This window comes from Aquarana catesbeiana, linkage group LG06, assembly GCF_042186555.1.
Source record: "Aquarana catesbeiana isolate 2022-GZ linkage group LG06, ASM4218655v1, whole genome shotgun sequence".
NCBI classification, from domain to species: domain Eukaryota; kingdom Metazoa; phylum Chordata; class Amphibia; order Anura; family Ranidae; genus Aquarana; species Aquarana catesbeiana.
The window spans coordinates 263,774,618-263,800,296 of NC_133329.1; the positions used below are offsets into that span (position 1 = coordinate 263,774,618).

The window sequence follows — 25,679 nt, forward strand, 5'->3', positions numbered from 1 at the left end:
TAGTTAATAGAGGCAATTCTTGACTACACACTTGTGTCAAATCACAATAATATCTTGCCAGCAGGGGTGACCCCCACAGCTTCAGCCCCTGTTGCCCCTTTATACCTGTGTTCTACTCCTTGGCATACAACCAGTATTCCCTCCATGGGCAAGTGGACCCAACTCTTCTGACCAGTATTTGTGGCATAAGGTCTTCAGGAAAGCGCATCAGCGTCTCAGTTTCCCACTCCTGGCCGATATTTCAAACTAAACAGGAACTCAGACAGAGTGGCCAACCACTGATGTCCAGTGGCATCCAGTTTGGCAGAGAACAAGTAAGTCAACGGGTTATTATCCGTTTTCACCACAAATGTGGCCCCATATAGATAATCTCATAGCTTGTCCACTTCAGCCCACTTGAGGGCCAGGAACGCCAATTTGTGTACTGGATAATTCTTCTCAGGGGGAGTGAGACTGCCACTCACATAGGCCACCGTGCGGAGTTTTCCTTCCGACTCTTGATATAACACTCCTAGGCCACCTCTGCTAGCATCCACATGCAATTCGTAAGGTTTAGAGGGATCAGCATAGGGCAACACAGGTGCTTCAATAAGGCTCCCTTTCAGGCGTTCAAAGGCTCTTTCACACTTCACTGTCCATTGCTCTTGAATAGACTCCCGTGGCTTCCTTGGGCCTCCAGTGTGGGCCTTCTGCAGGTCTTCACCCGTCTGCTTCTGCAATAACTCATTCAGAGGTTTGGCAATCTGAAAAATTCTTCACAAATCTTCTATAGTATGAGTAGAAACCCAAAAATGACCTCAATTCAGTGACAGTGCTTGGGCAAGGCCAGGAAGTAACAGCCTCCAACTTCTGAGGATCAGTAGCTACTCCCTCTGCTGAGACTACATGTCCAAGATATGTGACTGAAGTCTGATAAAATTGACACTTCTCTAACAACAACATCAGCCCCTCGGTGTGTAATCATTGGAAAACTTTCTCCAATCAAGCTTCATGTTCCTCCAATGTTTTGCCAAAAACTATGATATCATCCAGATACACTAACACTTCTATCAAGTTCATGTCTCCCACTGTGTTCTCCATCAGTCCCTGAAAGGTGGCAGGGGCCCCTGTTAACCCCTGTGGCATTCGGTTGAATTCGAAGAATCCTAGAGGACTGATAAAGGCCGTCTTCTCTCAGTCATCCGGATGCATGGGTATCTGATAATATCCACTCTTCAGATCCAGAACACTGAACCATTTAGCTCCTGATAAGCACCGCAGGGCCTCTTCTATGCAAGGGGTGTACTGATCTGGAATAGTCCTCTGATTCAAAGTTCGGTAGTTAATACACATCCGGAGGGACCCATTTTTCTTTCTCACAACCACAATAGGAGAGGCATAAGGGCTCCTGGATTCCCTAATGACCCCCGACTTTTTCAGTTCAGCTGGGAGGGGGATTTGGGGTGGAGAATTGTGCTGAAAGGGGGAGATGTGTGCTAGAAAGTGTTAGACAATTTGTGCTGGGAGGAGGAATTTGGGGGAGAAGAGGATTTGTTCTGAGAGAGGAGTTTAGGGGCGGGGGAGGATGATTTGTACTTAAAGGGGGATTTGGAGTGGGGAGGGAGAGGGGGGATTTGGAGTGGGGAGGGAAAAGGATTTTTGCTTGGAGGGGGAAATGGGGGGGGGGGTTGTGCTGAGATGTAATTTGTGCTGAGAGGGGGATTTTGGGGATTGAAACATTTGTGCTGTGGGGAGAGGATCTGTGTTGGGAGGGGGGATTTGGGGGTGGAGGAATTGTGCTGAACGGGGGAGAGGAGTTGTGCTAGAAGGAAGTAGATCATTTGTGCTGGGGGGAGGAATTTGGCGGAGAAGAGGATTTGTTCAGGGAAGGGAGATTAGGGGGGAGGCGATTTGTACTAGAAGGGGGATTTCAGGTGGGGAGAGGGGGACTTGTGTTGGGACATGAAGAGGATTTGTACTGGCATGGGGAATTGACGGGGGGTTGTACTAAGATGGGGTGATTTGTGCTGGCTAACAGGGGGGGATTTGGGTAAAGATTTGCGCTGGGTGGAGGGGGGGGGGGGTTGGGGTGGAGAATTGTGCTGAAAGGGGAGATTTGTGCTAGAAGGGGTTAAACAATTTGTGCTGGGAGGAGGAATTTGAGGGAGAAGAGGATTTGTTCTGAGAGAGGAGTTTTGGGGAGGAGGATGATTTGTACTAGAAGGGGGATTTGGATTGAGGGAGGGGGATCTGTGCTGGGAAAGGGAATTGGGGGGATTTGTGCTAGGAGGGGGGATTTAGGGGTGGAGGAATTGTGCTGAAGGGATGGGAGACAATTTGTGCTGGGAGGAGGATGATTTGTACTAGAAGGGGGATTTGGGTTGAGGGAGGGGGAACTATGCTGGGAAAGGGAATTGGGGGGGGGGGGATTTGTGCTGAGTGGAATTTGGGGAGAGGAAGATTTGGAGGGGGGTGGGGTTGTTGGGAAGAGAGGAGATTTGGAAGATTTGTGTTGGGAGGGGGAGCGCGTAGGTTAGGGGGACGTGGTGCCACTCACATGCACATTTTTTTTCTTTCTACAACGTGGATGCATTTATTTTACAAAAAAAATATGTTGCCTCTTTTCAAAGCAATGTTAGCAGATGAAGGTTTACCATTCGCACATATTCCCTTGAAATGTGAACATTTCCCACAAAATCCCGCTTCACCTTGTCTTCTCTCTCTTCCTATGAAGAGAAAAGCCATAGCAGCAAACCAGCAGCACCATGTACGTCACTAGTGTGGGCCGGCCCGGTATGACAGGAAGTGACGTCACCCCCAGGACAGGGACACCATCGTTGTTTGAGTGTGTAGTGCTGTTATTGTGCCCGGAGGAGGAAAAGAGGAGAGCGGCCGGAGGCGCCAGATACACCGCGGGGGATACGAGGCAGCATGTCTGACCAGGTGAGGAGAGGGAGGCCTGAACGGAGCACTGGACCTTCTTGTGGGGGTGCACGGCTCTCATTGGCAGGAGCGGTTACTAGGCTGGGTGGCCCGCAGATTGCGCCGAGAGGAATGCGCATGTGTCAGAACTTGTAGTAGAAATATGGAGGGATGACTTATGTAAGTGTGATCAGAATGGTGACAGGTCGTGTTATATAATGGAGGATCGGACATGGCTGAGGACGGAGAGGATTGTACATAGACTGGACAGGGGGGCTCATCTCCTACACATACCGCCATGGGGTGTCTGTGGGGAGAACAGGCATGCAGTTGTTAGGGGAGGAGCTCTGTGATGTACACAAGACTTTGTAATGGCTGACAGACTGCCCACATCTCTGATTACAACTGGTGTCAGTGATCAGCCTCATCCAGGGATCAATCATTACCCTAAAGCTGCACTCCAGGACTCCCCTGTATTGTATCGGTCTATTGGGCCAGCCTGGCACACTGTATAAGTATATCCCATATCTGATGGCTGCAGATCACAGTAGTAGTTGGTGCTACCACAGGGATAGTGATGTGAGGTGCTTTCACTTTGCTTAAAGACTGGGGGGGGGGGGGGGGGGGGTTACGACGACACTCACTTAGCACCACCATTTATAGAACACCTTTTATTCCCCTCTGATAATACAAGGCATTTTCTGGACGAGAGGGAGATCGTGATGTCACCACCCTCTTCTCCATCTCATTCAATGGGAGAACACCTTGTATTTCTATTGTAAAAATGAATACAAAGCGTTCTATAACTGGTGGAGGTGTCAAGTGAGCGACCTCCTTTGTTCTGTGTGCAGAGACGAAGCAAACTGCGTAGAAGCCAAGCAGGAACTGAAATATCGCAGTGATCTTTGTAGTAACATAGACTATTACAGTAATTTTCAGCTTCCCCCAACAACCCATCCGGAATGAAATGCACATTTCCTGAGCTTGAGATCCACTTTTTCAATGCGTTTTGCAGGCTGACTCGCTTCGCCAGGGCCGCAGATCCTATTTATACACACTGTTATTGCATCAGAACTGGCAACAAGTAGCCTGGGGAGCCCGTGGGGAATGTCTTCAACCCCTCTGAGGAAGCCATTTACACCAGCATATAGATAGTGCCGTTGACAAGAGACTCGTTGTTGCGGTGTGTCATTCTGACACACTGCAACTATGATCTCGGTAAAGAGTCTCTGACGGAGACTCTTTACCACGTGATCAGCCGTGTGCAATCATGGCTGATGATCACGATATAAACAGGAAGAGCCGATGATCGGCTTTTCCTTACTCGCGTCTGTCAGACGCGAGTAGAGGAGAGCTGATCGGCTGCTCCTCTGACAGGGGGGTCTGTGCTGATCGATTATCAGCGCAGCCCCCCCCCCTCCCGAGGATGCCCACACTGGACCACCAGGGACGCCACTAGGACCACCAGGGATGTCACCACCAGGTATGCCACCCTAGACCACCAGGGATGCCAATCAGTGCCCACAATGGATGCCAATCAGTGCCCACAATGGGCATCACTGATTGGCAGGCATTATTGTTTGGCACTGATTGGCATCCATCAGTACCATACATAACAGTACACCAGTGCCCATCCATGCCCATCCATGCTGCCTATCAGTGCCCATCTGTGCCACCCATCCGTGCCACCTCATCAGGGCCTGTCAGTGCAGCCCCATCAGTGAAGGAGAAAACTTACAAAGTTTTGTAACTGAAACAAAAAAAAAACATTTTTTTTCAAAATTTTTGTTCTTTTTTTATTTGTTTAGCAGAAAATAAAAACCCCAGAGGTGATCAAATACCACCAAAAGAAAGCTCTATTTGTGGGAAACAAAATGATAAAAAATTTAGTTTGGGTACAGTGTTACATGACCGCACAATTCTCAACTAAAATGTGACAGCGCTGAAAGCTGAAAATTGGTCTGGGCAGGAAGGTATATAAGTGTCCTGTATTGAAGTGGTTAACCAAGAGGATAATGTAAATTGTACCCTGTGGGTTAACAAACCCTTTAGCCCGGGTTCACACCTATGCGAATTAGAGGTGCGTTTCCGCACCTCTAATTCGCATAGCAGGAGAATGTGACTGGCTCCCTATGGAGCCAGTTTACATATCTCCGGGGCGGCTGCGGTGCACACTGCACAAAAACGCTGTGCGTCTTTGGCTGCGTTTCAGGGCCGAATTCAGGCATAGAATCGGCCCTGATTCGTCCCTGAAACGGTGAACAGGGACGCACAGCGCTCCTGTGCGATCCGCAGCCCGTTGTGGTGTAAACCCGGGCTCAAAGTGAAACTCATTATATAAACACGCTGAAAGGTGGGCTTTTTATGATAGAGACTTTGTAAATCTCTTCTGTCATAAATACCATGCCTTGTCATGCGCAGCTCAGTGTACAGTCTTTGAATGATTCAGTCCCAGGAAAAAGTTAACCTCCATGCACTGGAGTTATGTCAGCTCAGCCAATCAAGATGTGGAAGACTCCAAATCTTAATAAGACCGGGTGAAAATGGAAGCACAGACGAAGGGGAGCGCCAACATCACAGCACAGTGGGGATCGTTTGCAAGCTCAGTCTGCACACTGGCAAAAAGCTCCTGGGGCCTAAAATGTTCCTTTCAACGTCGCCTTTAAAGCGGTAGTAAAGTCCGCTTTGTGCTTTAACCCTATAATAAGGTTTACCTGTAATTAAAATGAATATTTCATAAATGTGCACAATTTAGGAGATATTCACCCTACATGCAGCTGGTGACTTCATCGGTGCATGCGCTCTGAAGGTCCGGGCATGCCTTTTCAAGACGTCAAAGCTTCATGCTGGAACCAAGGGTTCCCGTGCACACGTGCAGGAGTGACATCATTGCTGGTAAGTATTCCATAATGTGCTAGTATGTGACGCATACTAGTACATTATACAATTGCCTTACAGTTTTTTCTTTACACCAATCGCGGTTTACAACCGCTTTAAAGTGGACTTCCAGGGATTCTCATAACCGCACACTTGGATTGGTCTAGCTTGGTACATTCATAGTGTAATTTATTGTTATTAAAAATTACCTTTCCTTTTCAATCTGAAGCGCTGTAATTTTCTGTAAAATGCAGTATGGCGACCTGGAGGTGTTCTGTACACAGATGGTGTACAGAATGCCCCAATGCAAGCATTCTTTGCAATAAAGTGGTAGTAAACTCTTTTTATTTTTACCTACAGGTAAGCTTATAATAAAGCTTACCTGTAGGTAAAATTGAACCAGTGAACTCAAAATGGACATTAGGCACCATAACACACAGTCATCTAAAAGTATATATATTTTATTATTACAAAAGAGAAAAGATTAAAAAGACAAACAACAAGGTGAAGTTAATTCCTAGCATTGAGGGCTACCACATAGACATCACCATAACCATACATAGGCCCAACTGTAACTTGATAAGAACTTGGTACAGATGTATTCATCAGTATTGTGGAAGGCCTGGTAGAGGTTGATGTGAAGGATAGACTAACTCGGAACCCTACATGTATTGTGTTGGCATGCTTCTTCAGGAGCTTGAAGTAATAAGTCTATGTAAGGTAATAAATCATATATAAATACGATACAATGCTAATAATTTGCATAAAACACAGGTATGTAGCATAAAGGAGTGACTCAAGGTATCAATCAGTGTGTGTGTTGTCCAGGCAGTATACCAACGCAATGGAAATGAGGTAAGAGCGCAGCATGGGTATGAGGACACAAACAAGTAAAAGCACCTGCCATCACGGCGAGCAAAAACGGACCATACACTAAAGCTAGATGGAAGCTCTTATTAGGTCCCAGTGTTATCTCTCTATTATGGGTTGCTTATGCTTATCCATTGGTATACTCACCGTCTAATCCTGTTCTGCTTCCATCAAGTTTTAGTGTATGTTCTGTTTCTGCTCGCCACCTGAGAAGTGGAGGTTCAGGGCCACTCTGTGCAATTCCATTGCACATAGCAGATAAGTATATGACTGTTTGTTATTGTAAAAAAAAATTGAATTTACGATCACTTTTTAAGTAAGATGTTGCATTGCCCTAAGGCAGGATTTATGTGATTGAAACCTTGGACATCCCACTGACTCATTCAGTTTGAACTATCGCTTCTGTGAACAATTGGTTACTTTCAGCAAACTGACTTAGGCTAGGTTTACACACATGCAGCTCTGCGAGCTTCATTTTGTGTGGGCATAGCAGCTCATTCATTTGAATAGGCTGCCATGCCTCCAGGAACGCAAGGAAAAGATCCCTGCAGCATTTTAGTAATCAGAGCCAGCACGGGAACCGCATGTGCAGTGCAGGTGTGATTTCCAGTGCGTGGTGTTTTTTTGTTTTTTCTGTGCGGGTGGCTGCGGGAATCACCTACACATATGTGATCTTGGACTTAAAGCGATGGTATACCCGCAAACCTCCCCAAAAATAACCATTTTCCCCTCTGTGTTTCTTCCGGGTTCGCGGCTTCGGCGCTGTGAGTGGCTGGAACCGCGATGACGTAACTCCCCGTGCATGTGTGCAGGAGCCCTCGGTTTCGGCAAGATACACTGGACCTTCACTGCGCATGCGCTGCGGACGTCAGCAGCTGCATGCAGAGTGAATATATCCTAAACCATGTAGGTTTAGGACAGTGATGACGAACCTTGGCACTCCAGATGTTTTGGAACTACATTTATCATGATGCTCAACTACACTGCAGAGTGCAAGAGCATCATGGGAAATGTAGTTCAAAAACATCTGGAGTGCCAAGGTTCACCATCACTGGTTTAGGAGATATTCATTTTACCTACAGGTAAGCCTTATTATAGGCTTACCTGTGGGTAAAAATATAAAAAAAGGGGTATACAACCACTTTAAGCGGACTAGATACTGGTAGATTTTAGAATTAATGATTGTATGGAAATGTTCACAGTGCATTAAAATGTTGTTGAAAAGAACTTAAAAATTTCTGTTTGCTTTTAACATTCAATTTTAGGTTTAAATTACATTTTCCAAATGAAAATCACAATCGCTGTTAAAAATTTTTGTTTGGAAAAAAAATTCCATCCTGCTCCTTTTGAATCTTCTTGTCACTTTTATGTCTAGACCCCACCAAAGATTAGAAAATCAAACAAATGTTCCTGACACTGACATTTTTGAATGAAATTCCGCTAGTGTATGGCAAGCTTAAGGCTGCATTCACACCTGAGCGTTTTTAGCTCATAAAACGCCCAACAAGCAAAATCCCATTCATTTCAATGGGGCCTGTTCATATCTGAGCATTTTGTCACCTGAAGCAAAACGCCTGAAAAATGCCCTAAGCTCAAAAAAAGAATATGGGGGAGATTACAGGCGTTTTTCTGCCATTTACATTGGTGACCTGAACAAAATCGTGGCAAAAATCCAGTAAAAATCGCAGTTAAAAAAACCCACGTGACTTTGAAACGCTCAGGTGTGACTGCAGCCTTAGGCCTCTTTTACACGGGTGGCTGTTCTGCCGCTGTTAAAAGCATGTTTTTTTATTTTGAAATTCCAAGACTCCAGGCACAGCGATCACTTATGGTTGTACATTGCAATTAGCTGCGTTTACATGTGACCGCATTTAGCTCCGTTGGAACATTCTTACCATTTCTGATGTGCTTCCTGTTGTGTTTCTTTCCATGTTGCTGCTGCTATCCACAGGAGAAATAGTACACTGCGATTACCTGCAGTTATGTGCAGATAGCTGCAATAAATCGCTCCCGGACGCAGTCAAATTCTATTTTCTAACCGCACAAAACCCCATGTAACGAAATCGTTGCTAAATGCAGTGTGTGAATAGGGCCATAGGAAAGCATTGTGTGAGTTTAGCTGCGGTGGATAACTTGATCTATCCGCAACTAAAAGCTGAATTCTATCCGCCCATGTGAAAGGGGCCTTATAGTATACCATATTAAGAGGCACTAGAGCTCGACCAGATTGCTGGATAGAGAAGAGGTAAATTGTCACAACAGCCATTTTTGATTCCTGGTCTAGTAGGATAAGTTCAGTTTTCAAGAAGTATACCAAGCTTGGGGGAAGCTGATGCCTTTTTCACCCAGTTATACTGCTGTCCTCCCCAAACTTCTGCTGGAGCCTAGCACCATTGGGTGTTGCCATTTATTTTATTTTGCTGCATATTGGTGATTTCTGGAAACTGAGAATCAGGTGGGGGCACATGAGTCTATATGTTTTTCTAATGAAAAAATATGTTGGAATATTTTATTGTGCAACATGATTTTAATGTTAGTCTGATTTTCATTTGCAAAATCCAATAATTTCTGTTTGTCCAGTACTATATACTCTTGAAATAGAACTATTTCCAATTGAAGGTACTATATCCAGGTATCTTATTCAAAGTGCCTTGTAAGAGTGGAACTTGGCCAAGGCATAGACCAGCAGATATCTTCCTGAGAGGGATGACATCTGCTTGTTATCTGCTTATCTTGCTGCTGCTTCTCATGTTACTTGCCCATTGGATGGAGGCAGCGCATGTACCTGTATGTGGCAAACACCTTTCTTCCATAGGCATGTGCTAGCTTGCATGGAAATTTTCCAAACATTTGAAGCTTCATTAGCATTGCTTGGGTGTTGGTAGCTTCCTCCAGTCGTCTTCCAGGACAGTCCGTGAGAGATGGAGCTCCTCTCTGGACAGGAAATACATTGCCTCCAGCTCTTTAAAAGGCGGTGCCTCAGGCATCTGGTCAGTTTTTTTGTGTTTACTCAGTCGGAGGAGACATGTTACCTGGAGGAACTGTCTTTTAGGGGAGATGGAGTGGGAGAGCATCCATCATCAAGGGCTGTCCAGACCAGCCAAAAATCCCCCTCACCGTAAGGCCAGGAGGCCTTCCTCTCCACAGGCCACGGGTTCCCTCCGAATTGGTATAGAGTTCCCCATCCCCCCTCTCTGCGGTGCCTGGCGAGGGAGTGGGCAGTGATGGCGGAGCATCGGCATTGAGAGAGCTCACACTCTTTGCTGTAGGACGCCGTGACACGGAAAACTGCAGGCATCACTTCCGGCGGATATGATGTCATCACTGCGCGCCAGAGGTTTTGGTTTCCGGGTTCCGGGACAGAGCAAAGGGGTAGGCCGAGCCGGTGTATTTAAAGGCGCAACAGCATGGGCTTTAGATGCCAACAGCAACGGAGCACCACGGGCGAGTCAAATGCCAGCTCATCACAGGTAGCCTGGCCAGAGCCTCTTTGTCCTGTGTATCACTTATTACAAGGGGAGCTAGAAGACCCTGGGGGAACCACCTTTTATAGCTCAGTTGGGCACCTTAGCACGGCGGGAGGAGGCCAGGATTAGATGAGTTCTTTTGTTAAACAAAACCCTCTCTCCTTCTTGTCCCCCTCTCAGAATCATCCAGATCAGAGAAAGCCACTACCAAGACAGACAAAAAGAAATGTCTCTCTTGTAGTGCAAGGCTCTTTTATAGCTACACAAAAACGTTGTGTCCTACTTGCATCACAGCCGTGCTAAAAAGCGAGGAAGATTCTCCTTTTTCAAAATTCCTCTGCTCCTTCAAGGATGAAATGCAATCTAATTTTCAGTCATTAAGAAAATTTATCTCAGATGCACAAGTCCCAGGCACAGCCATTAGACAACCTTTTAGTAGGTGAGGTTGAAAAAAGACACAAGTCCATCAAGTCCAACCCATGTGTGTGATTATATGTCAGTATTACATTGTATATCCCTGTATGTTGCGGTCGTTCAGGTGCTTATCTAATAGCTTCTTGAAACTATTGATGCCCCCCTGCTGAGACCACCGCATGTGGAAGGGAATTCCACATCCTTGCCACTCTTACAATAAAGAACCCTCTATGTATGAAAAGGTGATTAGTCGTGGAGGATACAGCTGGTAATAAGCACCAATCCCCAATTAAACATGAAGATATGGAGGAGACGGGGAGTGTGGATTTTTGGGGTGATGATCACATGATGACATGTATTCGATTAAAAAATATATATTTTATTTTTGTTTTAGATGGTAAAACAAAAAATGTACATAAAAACAATAGACACAGGCATGTACAGATATTGATGGTAGGATATATAAACAAGACAACCAGACTACGCCCAACATGTTTCACCCATGGTTCGGGCTTCTTCGGGGGGGGGGGGGGGGCTGTCTTTACGGAGGTACAGGCCTTCTGTGTCTCTGATCCTAGAACAGTGTTACACTCCCGATCTATCCCATGTAATGGGGGCAGCAATCCGGTCACAGTCTAACCCTCAACCAACTAGATAGGTCAGGACCGCAGGCGAACGGGGGTCACAGAGGGAATATAAGGACCAGACTTTTGACTCTAGAAGAGCTCAAACCCAAGGGACTTGGTAGAATCACCTCACTGTGCGGGAAATGGTCTTAGAGCAAGCAGAGGCACTTCTTGTCCCTGGGGGGGCTCCAGGGACAAGAAGTGGAATTGGATGAACTAGTGGGGGTCATCTATGAGACCTTAGAGATGAAAGAAGAAAAAAACACTCTCAAGACATGACAAAATGTACCAAGGGTTGAATAAAAAGAAACTCAAGGTATTCCCGGTGCACAAAATTATGACCGATTTAGTACTTAGGGAGTGGGCGAAACCAGACAAAGGGCCCGGCCCTTCTTTTCAAGATTTCCCTTTGAGGACCCAAACACAGTCTGGAATCAATCCCCTAAATTAGATGCCCCCCTAGCAAAAGTGTCAAAACACTGTAAAAAAATCTGGTCTTTGAGGACATGGGGCACCCCATGGACAAAAGAGGCGATGTAATCCTATAAAGATCATGGGATACCGCCATGGCAAACAGACCAGCACTGGCAACAACTAGCGTAGTTAAAACAGCTGCAAGAACATCTGACGGCGGGTACCCCTAGGGGTAGAGCTGTTAAAATCTTTCCCCATGCTCTTTAAAGCAGTAGGCGTCATTGCGGACGCCCCGGCCGAGTCTGTAAAACTCAGCCAAAGCAATCTCATTATCTGATGCAGCCAGGAGAACCCTTTGGCTCAAAACCTGGCCAGGGGACACAGCCTCCAAGTTACGTTTATGTAGCGTTCCTTTTTCTGGCAAGTTTCTTTTTGGCACTCACCTAGATGAAGCCTTAGAGCGTATAGCCGATAGGAAAAAGACCTTTCCTGTTAAGAAAAGAAAAAATAAATTCCCAGAAAAAAATTTCTTCCCTCTAAAGGACAAATGAGAACACAGGATAAAGGAAAGCCAAAAAATGACTGGCCTACCCAGAACGGGAGGCAAAAAACAAACATGCTTTTTAACCCTCCTGACAAAAAAATTCAAACCACAATGATGCCAGCTTCCAAGTGGGAGGAAGATTGGAGGATTTCCTTCCACAGTGAAAAAACTAACCTCCAACAGTTTTGTCAGGGGAGTGATCGAGAAAGGATGTGCCTTAGAGTTCAACCAAAGACCTCCCGCAAGAGTATTGATTACTGAATTATCCAGGGACCCAGCAAAAGCTCAGGCATTACCACAACTCATAGGGGAATTAGTAGACCAAAAAGTCCTAATACCAGTCCCCAAACAGGAAGAAGGAAAGGGTTTTTTGTGCAGAAACCTTCAGGCAGTTATTGCCTGATCTTCAACCTAAAGCCATTGAACACAGTCAATAATACTCCCACAAGAAAGGGTCGATTGCATGGGACAACGGATAGCACAAATACAGACAAATCTCCCAGTTACAATAAGAGAAATAATGTCAGTTTTAGGATTTATGACGTCCTCCATCCCGGCAGTCAAATGGGCCAGGTTTCACCAAAGATCACTCCAGTCCTTCCTCCTACAAAATTTGTGGAGAAAAGACTTGGAGAACAAGGTGTACCGCCCAGAAAAAACAAAGCAAGCCCTTTGGTGGTGGAGAAACCAAATCAATCTACAAGAGGGACTGCTGTGGACCTTCACGATTGCTCGCATATTGACTACAGATGTCGGCAGTCAGGGATGGGGGGCCCATTTAGAGGTGCAATGGGGGGCAGGATACTTGGACTCAACTAGAGAAACAACACTCATCCAACTACAAGGAACTCAAAGCTGTAGCCAGAGGAATCTCAGCATTCCAAAGTCAGCTCAGAGGCCAACATATACAGGTCAGATCGGAGAATACAACTTCGGTAGCGTACCTAGACAAACAAGGAGAGACCAGAAGTCCCATCTTGATGAGTATAGCGCATGAAATATTCTCCTGGGCAGTGGAAAATCTGGAATCTCTTTCGGCAATCTCAAAGGAGTGCAGAACAACCTAGCCAATTTTTTTTTGAGCAGACAGCTAATCTCACAAGAATGGTCACTAGACCCAACAGTGTTTGTGGAATAGTTTCCAAGTGGGGCCTTCCAGAGATCGACTTATTTGCCAACAAAGCAAACGCCAATCAGCCAGTGGCAGTCGATGCCCTCCAGAGTGCATGGACTTTTAGGCTATGTTAAGCTTTCCCACCTCTATAGCTGATCCCAAGAGTCCTCTCCAAATTCAGGACAGAATAGACATCCCTTATCCTAATACCCCCATTTTGGCCAAAGATGGCATGGTTTTCACTTCTGCTATAATTAGCGGATCGACCACCTTGGATGTTACTTTTCAGTCGCATCCCTGCAGTACTGCATCCCAATCCAGCCATGCTAAACTTAGCGGCATGGTATCTGAAACAGAGATCCTGAAGTCTAAGGGTCTATCAAACAGAGTGATAAAAACTCTTGCTACAAAGTTGCAAATCAGTTACAAGAGCCAAATACCTGAAAGTCTGGAGGAAGTTTAACCTGGCTAACAGAGAACGGAAAAAGAGAATATGATTCTTCAATAATTCTAGAGTTCCTGCAGGAAGGCATTGATAAAAACCTATCCTTAAGCACAATTGAGGTACAGATTGCAGCCCTATCAGTCTACTTGCAGCATTCCCTACAACAGGACCCGCTCATAAATAGATTTTGTAAGGCAGGCTCTAGACTACGACCAGTGCCATGTTGTAAAATTCCGACATGGGACTTGTCTATCATGTTAAAAGCAGTCATTAAGAAGCCTTTTGAGCCGTTATCAAAGGCATCCTTAAGAGTGATTACCCTCAAAACTGTTTTTCTTATCACTATGATGTCTGCTCGAGAGTCGGTGAACTACGGGCTTTGTCAATTAGAGAGCCCTTTATGCAGATATTGAAGGATAAGGTCAGTCTCAGGACTGACCAAGCATTTATCCCCAAGGTTGCTTTTACCTTTTACAGAAGTCAGGATATAGTGTTACCCTCCTTCTGTAGTAAGCCATCGAATAGCAAAGAAGAGCAACTACTTTGGCTGGATGTCATGAGATGTCTCATAGGCAATTTGGAAGCTACCAAGAGCTTCAGAACATCAGAGGCCCTGTTTATACTCTTCTCAGAAAATCGGAAAGGTAAACCAGCTTCTAAAAGGACAATAGCTAGGTGGATAAAGATGACCATCTCAGAAGGGTACAAAACTCTACACTTGGACCCTTCATGTCTTGAATGCACACTCCACAAGGGCGTTAGACACGTACTGGGCAGAAAGAGCCGGCGCTACCCCAGAGCCGATATGTACGGCCGCCACGTGGTCAAGCATGTCTACGTTCATTCGACACCATCGATTGGACGTTTTGGGTGATCAAGATCAAGCATTTGGGAGCAAAGTCCTTTAAGCAGTGGTCCCCCGACCCCCCCCCCCCCCCCCCCCCTAAAAATTGGGTGAGTACTTGTTCATCCTATCAAGGGCTGTCCTGGAATTTAAATTGGGCCATTAGGAATGGAAATGTACAAGTATTACTATCACTGGTTTATGATGAATTTGATTGCATGAATAAAACAAATGTGTATTATGTATCTGGTAATATTTACAGACAATCTGGATGGACAATAATATAATAAACATAATGCTTTAAATCCATTATACTTGTCATGTTAGATTACACTTGACTATATATATTGCCTACCTAAACATTCTGGGGCTCCCTTGTCGACCTGTCTTTCAGACGGCCAAGCCTATAAATAGAAAATAATCAAAGTGCAGAATTATAATGACTTTCTTGTGACACAGCATTTTGCTGGATGTATTCCTGGGGTTGAATTGTTACTGAAGATGGGTCATTGCATTGAGAGCTGAATTTCTCAGCCCTGGTTTTAGAGACCACATGTGAATACGGCCACCACTAAAAAATGTTATTTTAATGTTCAAGTAAAGTAAGGAACGGTTAAAACTTGGGTGTTTTTTCTTTCTCTTTTTTTTTTTCCAGCAACCATATTAGCTGTTCAATGCTGTGTTTATTATTTATTTTGAGGTTTTGATTTTGAGATTGTGTCAGTTTTTGATAGTCGAGAAGGGATAGAACCCCTGTCATGTCTGTTTTATGTCCCTGCTAGGTAGATCACCCTCTGTTTGTCCTAGTGACCATTGTCCACCGCACAAAAAGGAATGGAAAACTCCAAAATGTTACAGAACATGAGAGCAAGGGATATGGGTATTTTTTTTTTTTTTTTTCAGTGGGGATCATTGATTTGGTGACAACTGTCTAAAACGGGGATTCTCCTCAAATTGTAGAGATTTCTACTTCCTTTGAGACCTAAAGGAAAGTAAAGAAAAATCTCCCTAACAGGACACAGACAGCAGAAAATTGAAGGTTAGTTCACCTTTTAAAATATGTTATACTCCTATTCAGGGTGCAACATGTTCTAGCTGTGCCCCCACTCAGCATAACAGTGGGTAGTGGTTCTTCTCCCTACACCCGCTGTCACGTTTTGAAAATGGTGCAGCTGTACTGGGCTTCACCAATCTGCAATCTGTGAATGTAGAAACTAAAAGTCGTGTCTGTCACCATGGCAGTAGCTTATTCGGAATGTAGAGGTATAGAGGGATTATAGCGGTGCCAAAGAATGATTATAAAAACGGTATGATTGTACCGTTTTTATAATCCTGTGTACTGCACCTCTTCTAAGATTTTAGATCTATATATTTTTCGTCTGTGTTATTTCTTAATATATTTCAATAAAGTATTTTGTATATTTTAATACGTCTATTTACCTGCATTCTTTGGCACCTCTATATACCCTCTATACCTCTACATTCCGAATCTGATACTTTGGGATGAGGTGCCGTATCTTGTGAAGTTTCTCCAGCCATACCCTGTTTTCCATGGCAGTAGCTTAAAGTGGAGTTGCACCCAAAAATGGAACTTCCACTTTTTGGATTCCTCCCCCCTCCGGTGTCACATTTGGCACCTTTCAGGGGGGAGAAGGGAGCAGATACCTGTCTGATACAGGTATTTGCTCCAACTTCCTGGCATAGATCACCGCGGCGCTTGCGGTGACCTATGCCACTTCCGGCGGTTACCTACGCCACTTCAGGCGCCTACACTGTCCTCCACCGCTGTATTCTGTGAGACACAGAACACAGCTGGAACCTGAGAGGACGCGCAGCGCGACTCGCGCATGCACAGTAGGGAACCAGGAAGTGAAGTTGCACGGCTTCACTTCCTTATTCCCTTACCAAAGATGGCGGTGGCAGCAGCCAAGAGCCGAAGGACGGATCAGCTTCGGCTGCCAACATGGCAGGCTCCCTGGACAGTTATGTGTCCATATATTAAAAGTCAGCAGCTGCAGTATTTGTAGCTGCTGGCTTTTAATATTTTTTTTTCAGTGAACCTCCGCTTTAAATGAACTGTAAACGCACTGTTCAGCACAATTGTAGTTCTTACACAGTGCGTACAGCTCTGACACAGGCACGGAATGGAGCTGTAGACAATGTTTGCAGGAGCCTGACATTGCACCCTGGTCTGCTGATCCTGCCTGCAGGCCCCCGTTTTTAAACATAATAAATGCACAATTTTTTTACCTGCAAAAATATATACTTTTCAAATTTTTTTTAATTACATGAGAATAAAAAAAATGGCTATAATTATACTTTGACAAACTATAAAAAAAAAAATAATATTCAGATACACTTTATCTGCTTTTCTAGCAATAGATGTTAATACTGTAATCAGCGCTACAGAGCGCTGATTGGATGTAGGTGCTATTCAGCTGAAAATTTTCTACCTAGCTTGAGCCCAGGGGTGGCTCCAAAGCGTATTTGGACTCAGGGTAGAAGCTGAGTCACACACTCTGAGGTGAGCACATTAGCTTAAGGGGGTCACGAAGGAGCACAGGAGCACGTTTTGCAGCACTCAGGATATCTTCGGCATGATGTTGGATTGTTGTCACAGCTGAACACCACCTGCACGCATTGTTTTATTATCACTGCTGGACATTATTTGCACACACTATTTGGAGTGCCAAAGAGAACTTTTTTCATTATTTATTATTTATTATTTTTTTCATTTTAAAAAAGCAGGATACTTTATATTGAGCACTAAGCACTTTTTATGTTGATTAAGACACTATGTATGGTGTAACAAGCACTACTAAGCACTAATTTATGGTGTAACAAGCACTTGTTTTTTCACACCTTGTTTATTTATTCAACATTCATATTATTTGTATTTAATATTATCGCACTAGTAAGCACAGAGTTGGTTATTATTAATTTTGTTTTTGGGGTCACCCAAGCGCAGCGCATAACTTGTAAATTTATCCTATGCACGTTATATGAAGCGTGATTAGCGCATGCAGCTGGAGGTAGCACAAGCAAGGCATAAGATCATTGTGGCTCACAGAATTTTTCCAATTTGATTAAAGTTTTGTCTGGTATTTCGCTTTAACTCTTAGCTTTATGACATGCAGGAAGGTGTCTGAAGAGAGTTGTATATCTTTGTCAATTAAAGCTTTTCACGTTCTATTAGCTTTTCACTAGAGTTCAGCTTTAACTGGTTCAATTCTTGTTATGTTTAATGTGTATTTTCATGCTTAATGACCTTTTTTGGGTTATCATTTTAAAGCAATAATTGGTGTACACTATGTGGTTTGCACTACCATATTAAGTTACTGATTAACCACTTCAGGCCCGGAAGGATTTACCCACTTCCTGACCAGAGTATTTTTTGTGATTTGGCACTGCGTCGCTTTAGCTGACAATTGCGCGGTCGTGCGACGTTGTACCCAAACATTGACGTCCTTTTTTTTCCCCATGAATAGAGCTTTCTTTTGGTGGTATTTGATCACCTCTGCGGTTTTTATTTTTTGCACTATAAACAAAAAAAGAGCGTCAATTTAGAAAAAAAAACAATATTTTTAACTTTTTGCTATAATAAATATCCCCAAAAATATATAAAACAAATTTTTTCCACAGTTTAGGCCGATATGTATTCTTCTACATATTTTTGGTAACAAAAAAATCGCAATAAGTGTATATTGATTGGTTTGCGCAAAAGTGATAGCATAGGGGATAGATTTATGGCATTTTTATACATTTTAATTTAATGGCAGCGATCTGCAATTTTTATCGTGACTGCGACATTGCGGCGGACAGATCGGAAACTTTTGACACTATTTTGGGACTATTGACATTTTATACAGCGATCAGAGCTAAAAATGGCCACTGATTACTGTATAAATGTCACCTGCAGCAAAAGGGTTAACACTAGGGGCTGATCAAGGGGGTAAGTGTGTTCCCTCAATGTGTTCTAACTGTGGGGGGATGGGCTCACTACAACATGACAGAGATCATTGCTCCCGATGACAGGGAGCAGTAGATCTCTGTCATGTTGCTAGGCAGAACATGGAAAGGCCTTGTTTATATAGGCATCTCCCCGTTCATATGGGTATGCCCTTTTGCCTGCCCATGCCATTCTGCCGAAGTAAATCGGCGTGCGGCGGTCGGTATGTGGTTGAAGAATAACTAATAGAGCACTAACAAAATCACTGCTGCCTATTTTCATACATAACAGATTATATTAGAAATTGTTCTGAAACGTGGCTGTTTTGTTGTACCGCAATACTGAGCATTAAGTGCTGACAGTAGAGCTGCTTTGTGTGCTGTCTTGTCTGTTCTCCTGTAGATTGTCGCTCCCTTAGAAAAATATTATTTCTCACCTCTTCTGCATGATGAGCCTGCTGATTCCACGTTCTGAAAGCTGCTCACTCCGCACGGGGCTGAATCAGCATCACTATGCTTATGAGAGGACATTAAGACGCGTGAACAGATGTAAAACAGGGCATTAGGTATCTGACTGCTGGAGAAAGGAGGGATATGGGAATAGTTCCTTCATCTGCCTGCAGTCCTGCTTAATGTACAAACTAGGCTTTGTATAGATTTACCCATTACAGTGAATGTTTTTGGCACTCTAGCCTGCATTAATAGACTCTTGTTGTCAATTATAATTTTCAAGTACCGTATTTATCGGCGTATAACACGCACCCCAATTTAGGAGGGAATTTTAAGGAAAAAAAACTTTTAGGAGGGAAGTTGAAGGGAAAAAAACTTACATTTAAATGCCCATCATTGCAGCCTTCTCAGTGCAGCCTTGCCCCAGTGCAGCCATGTCAGTGCAGCCATGTCAGTGCAGCCATGTCAGTGCAGCCATGTCAGTGCAGCCATGTCAGTGCAGCCATGTCAGTGCAGCCATGTCAGTGCAGCCATGTCAGTGCAGCCATGTCAGTGCAGCCATGTCAGTGCAGCCATGTCAGTGCAGCCATGTCAGTGCAGCCATGTCAGTGCAGCCTTGTCAGTGCAGCCTTGTCAGTGCAGCCTTGTCAGTGCAGCCTTGTCAGTGCAGCCTTCCCCAGTGCAGCCTTCCCCAGTGCAGCCTTCCCCAGTGCAGCCTTCCCCAGTGCAGCCTTCCCCAGTGCAGCCTTCGATCAACGGTCCCTGCTTCCTGGGCTTCAAAATCGCCGACCGCGATTTGAAAATGGCGCTGAAATACACAGAGCCGGTCCTCGGCTCTTTCCGGCGGCTCTCGTTTACTTTCGGCTCCACTCGTAGTCCCGAGCGGAGCTATCCAAGTAGGTTCGGATAGCTCCGCTCGGGACTACGAGTGGAGCCGAAAGTAAACGAGAGCTGCCGGAAAGAGCCGAGGACCGGCTCTGTGTATTTCGACGCCGGCGGCGCCATTTTCAAATCGCGGTCGGCGATTTTGAAATTTTGACAGCTTGGGATCGCAGGGTATCGGCGTATAACACGCACCTGCGACTTTCCCCTGATTTTAAGGGGAAAAAAGTGCGTGTTATACGCCGATAAATACGGTAGTTAGGTGTTAAATATGCCCTGTTTTCAGTGTTTGGTGCATTTTCTCTTATAACCTTATGGCCCCATTCACACATTTCTGGGACATTAACATAAGTCTTGTTTGTTTCATGTTAAAAGGCTTATGGGATTTTTTTTTCTCCAGAATCATACTTGCCTAGGTGGATGCAGCATTGGCCCGATGCTGCATCTGTCCCCCGCCGGCTCTAACACTGAGAACCGAGCTTTTAAACCCAGCTGATCACTCGGTTCTCAGGGGTCGTGCTCAGAGAGATGGTGACTGTCAGGCTCCACTGTCTGCTCTGCCCCTCCCTCGCTCACTGGAGCGCTGAGCTGTGGGGGGGGGGGGGGGGCAGCTTGGCTTAGGCTTTCAGCAGCTTGCTGAGAGGCTGAGCCCGGTTGCCGGCCCAGACATGTAGGCGGATTCTGACTCCATTGTCACGATCTTGTCCGAGCCTGGACCGACTCTGTGACGTCAGCAGACAGCGGACTTCAGCCCACCGTCTACTGAAAACAGGTCACAGGGGTGCAGAACAAACTTCACTCCTGTGATCCATAGGAGTACAGCCAAACAAGCTTTGGCTGTACTTCCCCTTTTAACTTTCGTTAGATTAAAAGAGAAGTTCAGGAATGCAAAAAAAATTTTTTTAAAAATCATACTCGCCTTGATGACTACATCACTAATCGCGACTACAGCTGCCCCCCCACAAGTGTCATTTTGATGAATGTTTTGTGTTTTTATTTTGTTTTCCAGGAAGCCAAACCATCCAGTGAGGACTTGGGAGATAAGAAAGAGGGAGGCGACTATATTAAACTGAAAGTAATTGGCCAGGTAAGCATTCACAAATCAGAGATGAAGGTTTTTCGGGTTTTCTCTAATAAAATTATCTTCATAATTATGTTCAGGCAGTTTAAACTGACTGAAATTGTAACTATAGACAATTTTATAGGGTTCACAGTGGTGTCACCTAAATACTGCTTGCTGTCTTATTCCTCACATGCCTCTTCTGCACATACTATACCCTTTACAGTCCTTTCCTGCATGCGTTGCCTGCCGTTAGTCCCTCCATGCCCCTCTTCTGCACATACTGTGCCCTCTCATACCTTGCACTTTTCTCCTGCAAGTGTTGCCCATTCTCATACCCTTTGCACTCTTCTCTGCACATATGGCCCCTTTCATACCCTCCACACTCCTTTCCTGCATTTACTGCCTCCCGTCATTCCCTCCACACTCCTCTTCTGCTCATACTCTGCCTTATCATACCCTCCACACTCCTCTTTCATACATTGCCAGCAGTCATAGCTTCTGCACTCGCCTCCTTCACATACTGTCTGCCATTACAGCGCATTCAGAAAGTATTCACAGCGCTTCACTTTTTCCACAATTTGTTATGTTACAGCCTTATTCCAAAATGTATTAAATTCATTATTTTCCTCAAAATTCTGCAAACAATACCCCATAATGACAACGTTAAAAAAGTTTGTTTGAAATCTTTGCAAATTTATTAAAAATAAAAAAAAAATAAATAAAAATTTCACATGTACATAAGTATTTACTGCCTTTGCCGTAAAACTCAAAATTGGTCTTGGGTGCATCCTGTTTCCACTGATCATCCTTGAGATGTTTCTACAACTTGATTTGAGTCCACCTCTGGTAAATTCAGCTGATTGAACAGGATTTGGAGAAGGGTGCAGAAAAATGTATGTAGCATTAAGGCTGCTTTGACACTGGGACGTTGGGGGCGTCGGCGGTAAAGCGGCGCTATTCGGCCGCTAGTGGGGAGCTTTTAACGCCGCTGGCGGCTGAAAAAGGGTAAAAACCACACTCAACGCGTCGCTTTGCCGGCAGTTTGGCGGCGCTTTAGGGGCGATGTGTAAACAGCTCCTACAGCGCTACAAACATGCTGCTTGCAGGACTTTTTTTTACCGTCCTGCAATCGCACCGCTCCAGTGTGAGAGCCCTCGGGTTTTAACGCTGGGGTGAGAGGAGAGGCTTTTTACAGGCGCTATGCAGGAGCTATTTTTAGCGCTATAGCGCCTGTAAAGTGCCTCAGTGTGAAAGCAGTCTAAAGGTCCCAGTGAGCACAGTGGTCTCATCATCCGTACATGAAAGAAGTTTGGAACCACTAGAACTCTTCCTAGAGCGGACCGCCTGGCCAAACAGCAATCAGGGGAGAAGGGCCTTAGACAGGTGACCAAAAACCACATGGTCACTCTGACAGAGCTCCAGCGTTTCTCTGTGGAGAGAGGAGAATCTTCCAGGAGAGCAACCATCTCTGCAGCACTCCACCAATCAGGCCTGTATGGTAGAGTGGCCAGGCAGAAGCCACACCTCAGTAAAAGGCACAAGACAGCCCACCAAAAGGCACCTGAAGGACTCTAAGACCATGAGAAACAAAATTCTCTGGTCTGATGAAACAAAGATTGAACTCTTTGGCCTGAATGGCAAGCGTCATGTCTAGAGCAGAGTTCGACAAATCCCGGGCGCCAGGTCGCCTGTTTATTTTTTTCTTAATTAAAATTAATTTATTTGTCATCTCCCTGCTTGGCCCCTTTCACATCAGCTGTCTGATCAGGTTCGCCTGTCAGTTTTTCAGGCGGATCTGATTGGACCTTTCACACCGAGCCGCGGGGGGCATCGTCGGTAAAGTGGCTCTATTTTTAGCGCCCTTTTAGGGGCGCTATTCGGCCACTAGCGGGGCAGTCTTTCTGTGTAAATTTAAGATTGGTTATTTTTTAGAAAATAAAGCTTTGTCGGTTGTTAAAAAAATCCTGGCTCTTAACTTTTTTTAGCTGGCTCCTAGATTCCAAACAAATTTGTCAAGCCCTGGTCTAGAGGAAACCAGGCACTGCTCATCACCATCTCTACAGTGAAGCATAGTGGTGGCAGCATCAAGCTGTGGGGATGTTTTTCAGCGGCAGGAGCTAGGAGACTAGTCAGGATCGAGGGAAAGATGAATGCAGAAAAGTACAGAGACATCCTTGATTTAAACCTGCTCCAGAGCGCTCTGGACCTCAGACTGAAACGAAGGTTCATCTTCCAACAGGACAATGCCGCTAAGCACACAGCCAAGGTAATAAAGGTAGTGGCTATGGGACAATGGGACAGACTTGAACCCGATTGAACATCTCTGGAGAGATCTGAAAATGGCTGTGCACCGATGCTCCCCATCCAGCCTGATGGAGCTTTAGAGGTCCTACAAAGAAGAATGGGAGAAACTTCCCAAAAATAGGTGTGCCAAGCTTGTAGTATCATACTCAAAAAAACTTAAAGTGATACTAAAGGTTAGTTTAAAAAAAAAAAAAATAGCAAACATGTCATACTTGCCTCCACTGTGCAGCTGGTTTTGCACAGAGTGGCCCCAAAACTGATCTTCTGAGGTCCCTCGGCGGCTTTCTAGGCTCCTCCCCACATCTGATAACCCCCTGGGAGTAGTGCTTTCCCAGGGGGTTACCTTGCGGGCGCGCTCCCGAGTCCAGCATTCGACGTCCATATTGGCCGAATTTAGGACTTGGCCCCGCCCCCCGGCACCCACGTCATTGGATTTGATTGACAGCAGTGGGAGCCAATGGCTGCGCTGCTATCAATCAAGAGCCGAGAACCCCGGGCAGAGAGACAGCGCTTCCCTGTGGGACAAGTTAGAGGGTTCAGGTAAGTAAAATGAGGGGGCTGGGGGGGCAGTCAATGCCAGGTGTTTTTTTCACCTTAATGCATAAGATGCATTAAGGTGAAAAAACTTGAACCTTTACAACCCCTTTGAGGCTGTAATTGGTCCCAAAGGGGCTTCAACGAAGTTACATAGTTAGTAAGGTTGAATAAAGACACCAGTCCATCCAGTTCAGCCTGAGTGTGTGTGGGTGCATGTCTACAAACCCATATAGCTCCGTCAGTTTACGCAGCGCTCCACACATAACATCGCACACTCGCATCGGTCCCTACCCTCAAGGAGTCCACAATCCAAGGTCCCCAACTCACATTTATATACTAGGGCTAATTTTGAACAGAAACCAATTAACCTACCAGCATGTCTTTGGAGTGTGGGAGAAACCGGAGCACCCAGGGAAAACCCACGCAGGCACAGGGAGAACATGCAAAGGCTGTGAATACTTATGTACATGTGTTTTTTTTTATTTTTTATTTTTTTAAATAAATTTGCAAAGATTTCATACAAACTTCTTTCACGTTGTCATTATGGGGTATTGTTTGTAGAATTTTAAGGAAAATAATGAATTTAATCCATTTTGGAATAAAGCTGTAACATAACAAAATGTGGAAAAAGTGAAGCGCTGTGAATACTTTTCAGATGCACTGTGTATACTACCATTCCCTCCGTACTCCTCTCCTTCACTTGCCGTCCTCCATCATATCCTCCACATTCCCCTCCTGCAGATGCCACTTGCTATTGTACCCTACATACACTTTTTTTTTTTTCCTGTACACAGTCCCTGCCAAAATACTTTCAGAATTATTTGTAATATCCCCAAATTTGCACCTTTTTGCTAGTGAGTAATAAATCAGATACTTTTTGTTTGTCCTTCTTGACAACCAGCTTTAACCAGACCTTTTCTGTTTAATTTTTCTATTATTTTTTTAGGACAGCAGTGAAATTCACTTTAAGGTAAAGATGACGACGCACCTGAAAAAGCTGAAAGAATCATACTGTCAGAGACAGGTAATTGAATTGCAGGCTGGCTCACAGTTGTTTAGAACTACATATTTGCCTTTATAGTGTGTATAGTCTGATCTGCCTGTATGTGAAGCGTGATCAAACTTTGGGGGGAAAAAAAAAATCTGCAGCTTCACTGAGGGAATATACCAGGAGTAGAGTAAGTGGTCCTCTCAAAAATCATTAGGTCTTGAAAATGAATAGCAAATTTTCAGTGTCAGCCTTTTATGTGTCTGTGCAGTAATGCATACCAGCCAGTATTTTTGCCTTGTAAGTGTTTGACAAATGCCATTCAACTACCTCGATGAAAAAAGATGGTTTGAAAAATATCTGATGTTTTCATCAGTTTAGTACTGTGAAATAGAATAAATGCTAGTGAAAAATCATCACTTTTTAATTGATGCGATTTGGTTCATCCAATTTTGGATCAATTTTTGTCCAGCTCAAAGAATGGAGAAATGATGTCTATTCTTAAGCTTGTTAGGGGCCTATTCACACATTGCCAAGTACTTTACTGCTAGGTACAGCAGTGCATGTTGCATGCGTTGGGGCAATATGGTGCCATTCATTTCAGTGGTACTTCAACACACCTAATGCCAGTCAGGAGCTCTCGAACAAAAGATTCTTTGCATATTAGTTTCTATGTGCTATTGTTGTTGCACTTTGCTGTTTTCTGTATTGCATTGTGATCGCCCCACAGTTACTTCTCCTCCTCACCTGGTAACCTCACAGTAGTGAAGGATATCTTTTGCCAAACCGTGTAACATTGGTTCATAAAGTACCAGGGCTAGTATTCTTGTCGACCCTGTGTGGATCGATTTCCCCCACCCACAATAATGTCTCCCCACAATTCTGATCACATTATGATGTTCTTCAAGAGGAAGTAAAGCCTCTGGAAAAAAAAAAAACACCCTGCAAGACAAAGGCATAATGAGCTAGTATGCATAGTAGGGGTGCGCAT

General features: G+C 44.7%; 1 protein-coding gene across 1 annotated transcript in view; it reads left to right on the plus strand.

Moving 5' to 3' along the window:
* Positions 1-2,752: 2,752 nt before the first annotated feature.
* SUMO1 (small ubiquitin like modifier 1) overlaps positions 2,753-25,679 on the plus strand; it is a 31,649-nt gene continuing 8,722 nt past the window's right edge. The window contains exons 1-3 of the mRNA XM_073633294.1: positions 2,753-2,922; positions 20,806-20,883; positions 24,647-24,724. Coding sequence (XP_073489395.1) covers positions 2,911-2,922; positions 20,806-20,883; positions 24,647-24,724 — 168 coding nt within the window. The 5' untranslated portion in view covers positions 2,753-2,910. The remainder of the gene's footprint in view (positions 2,923-20,805; positions 20,884-24,646; positions 24,725-25,679) is intronic.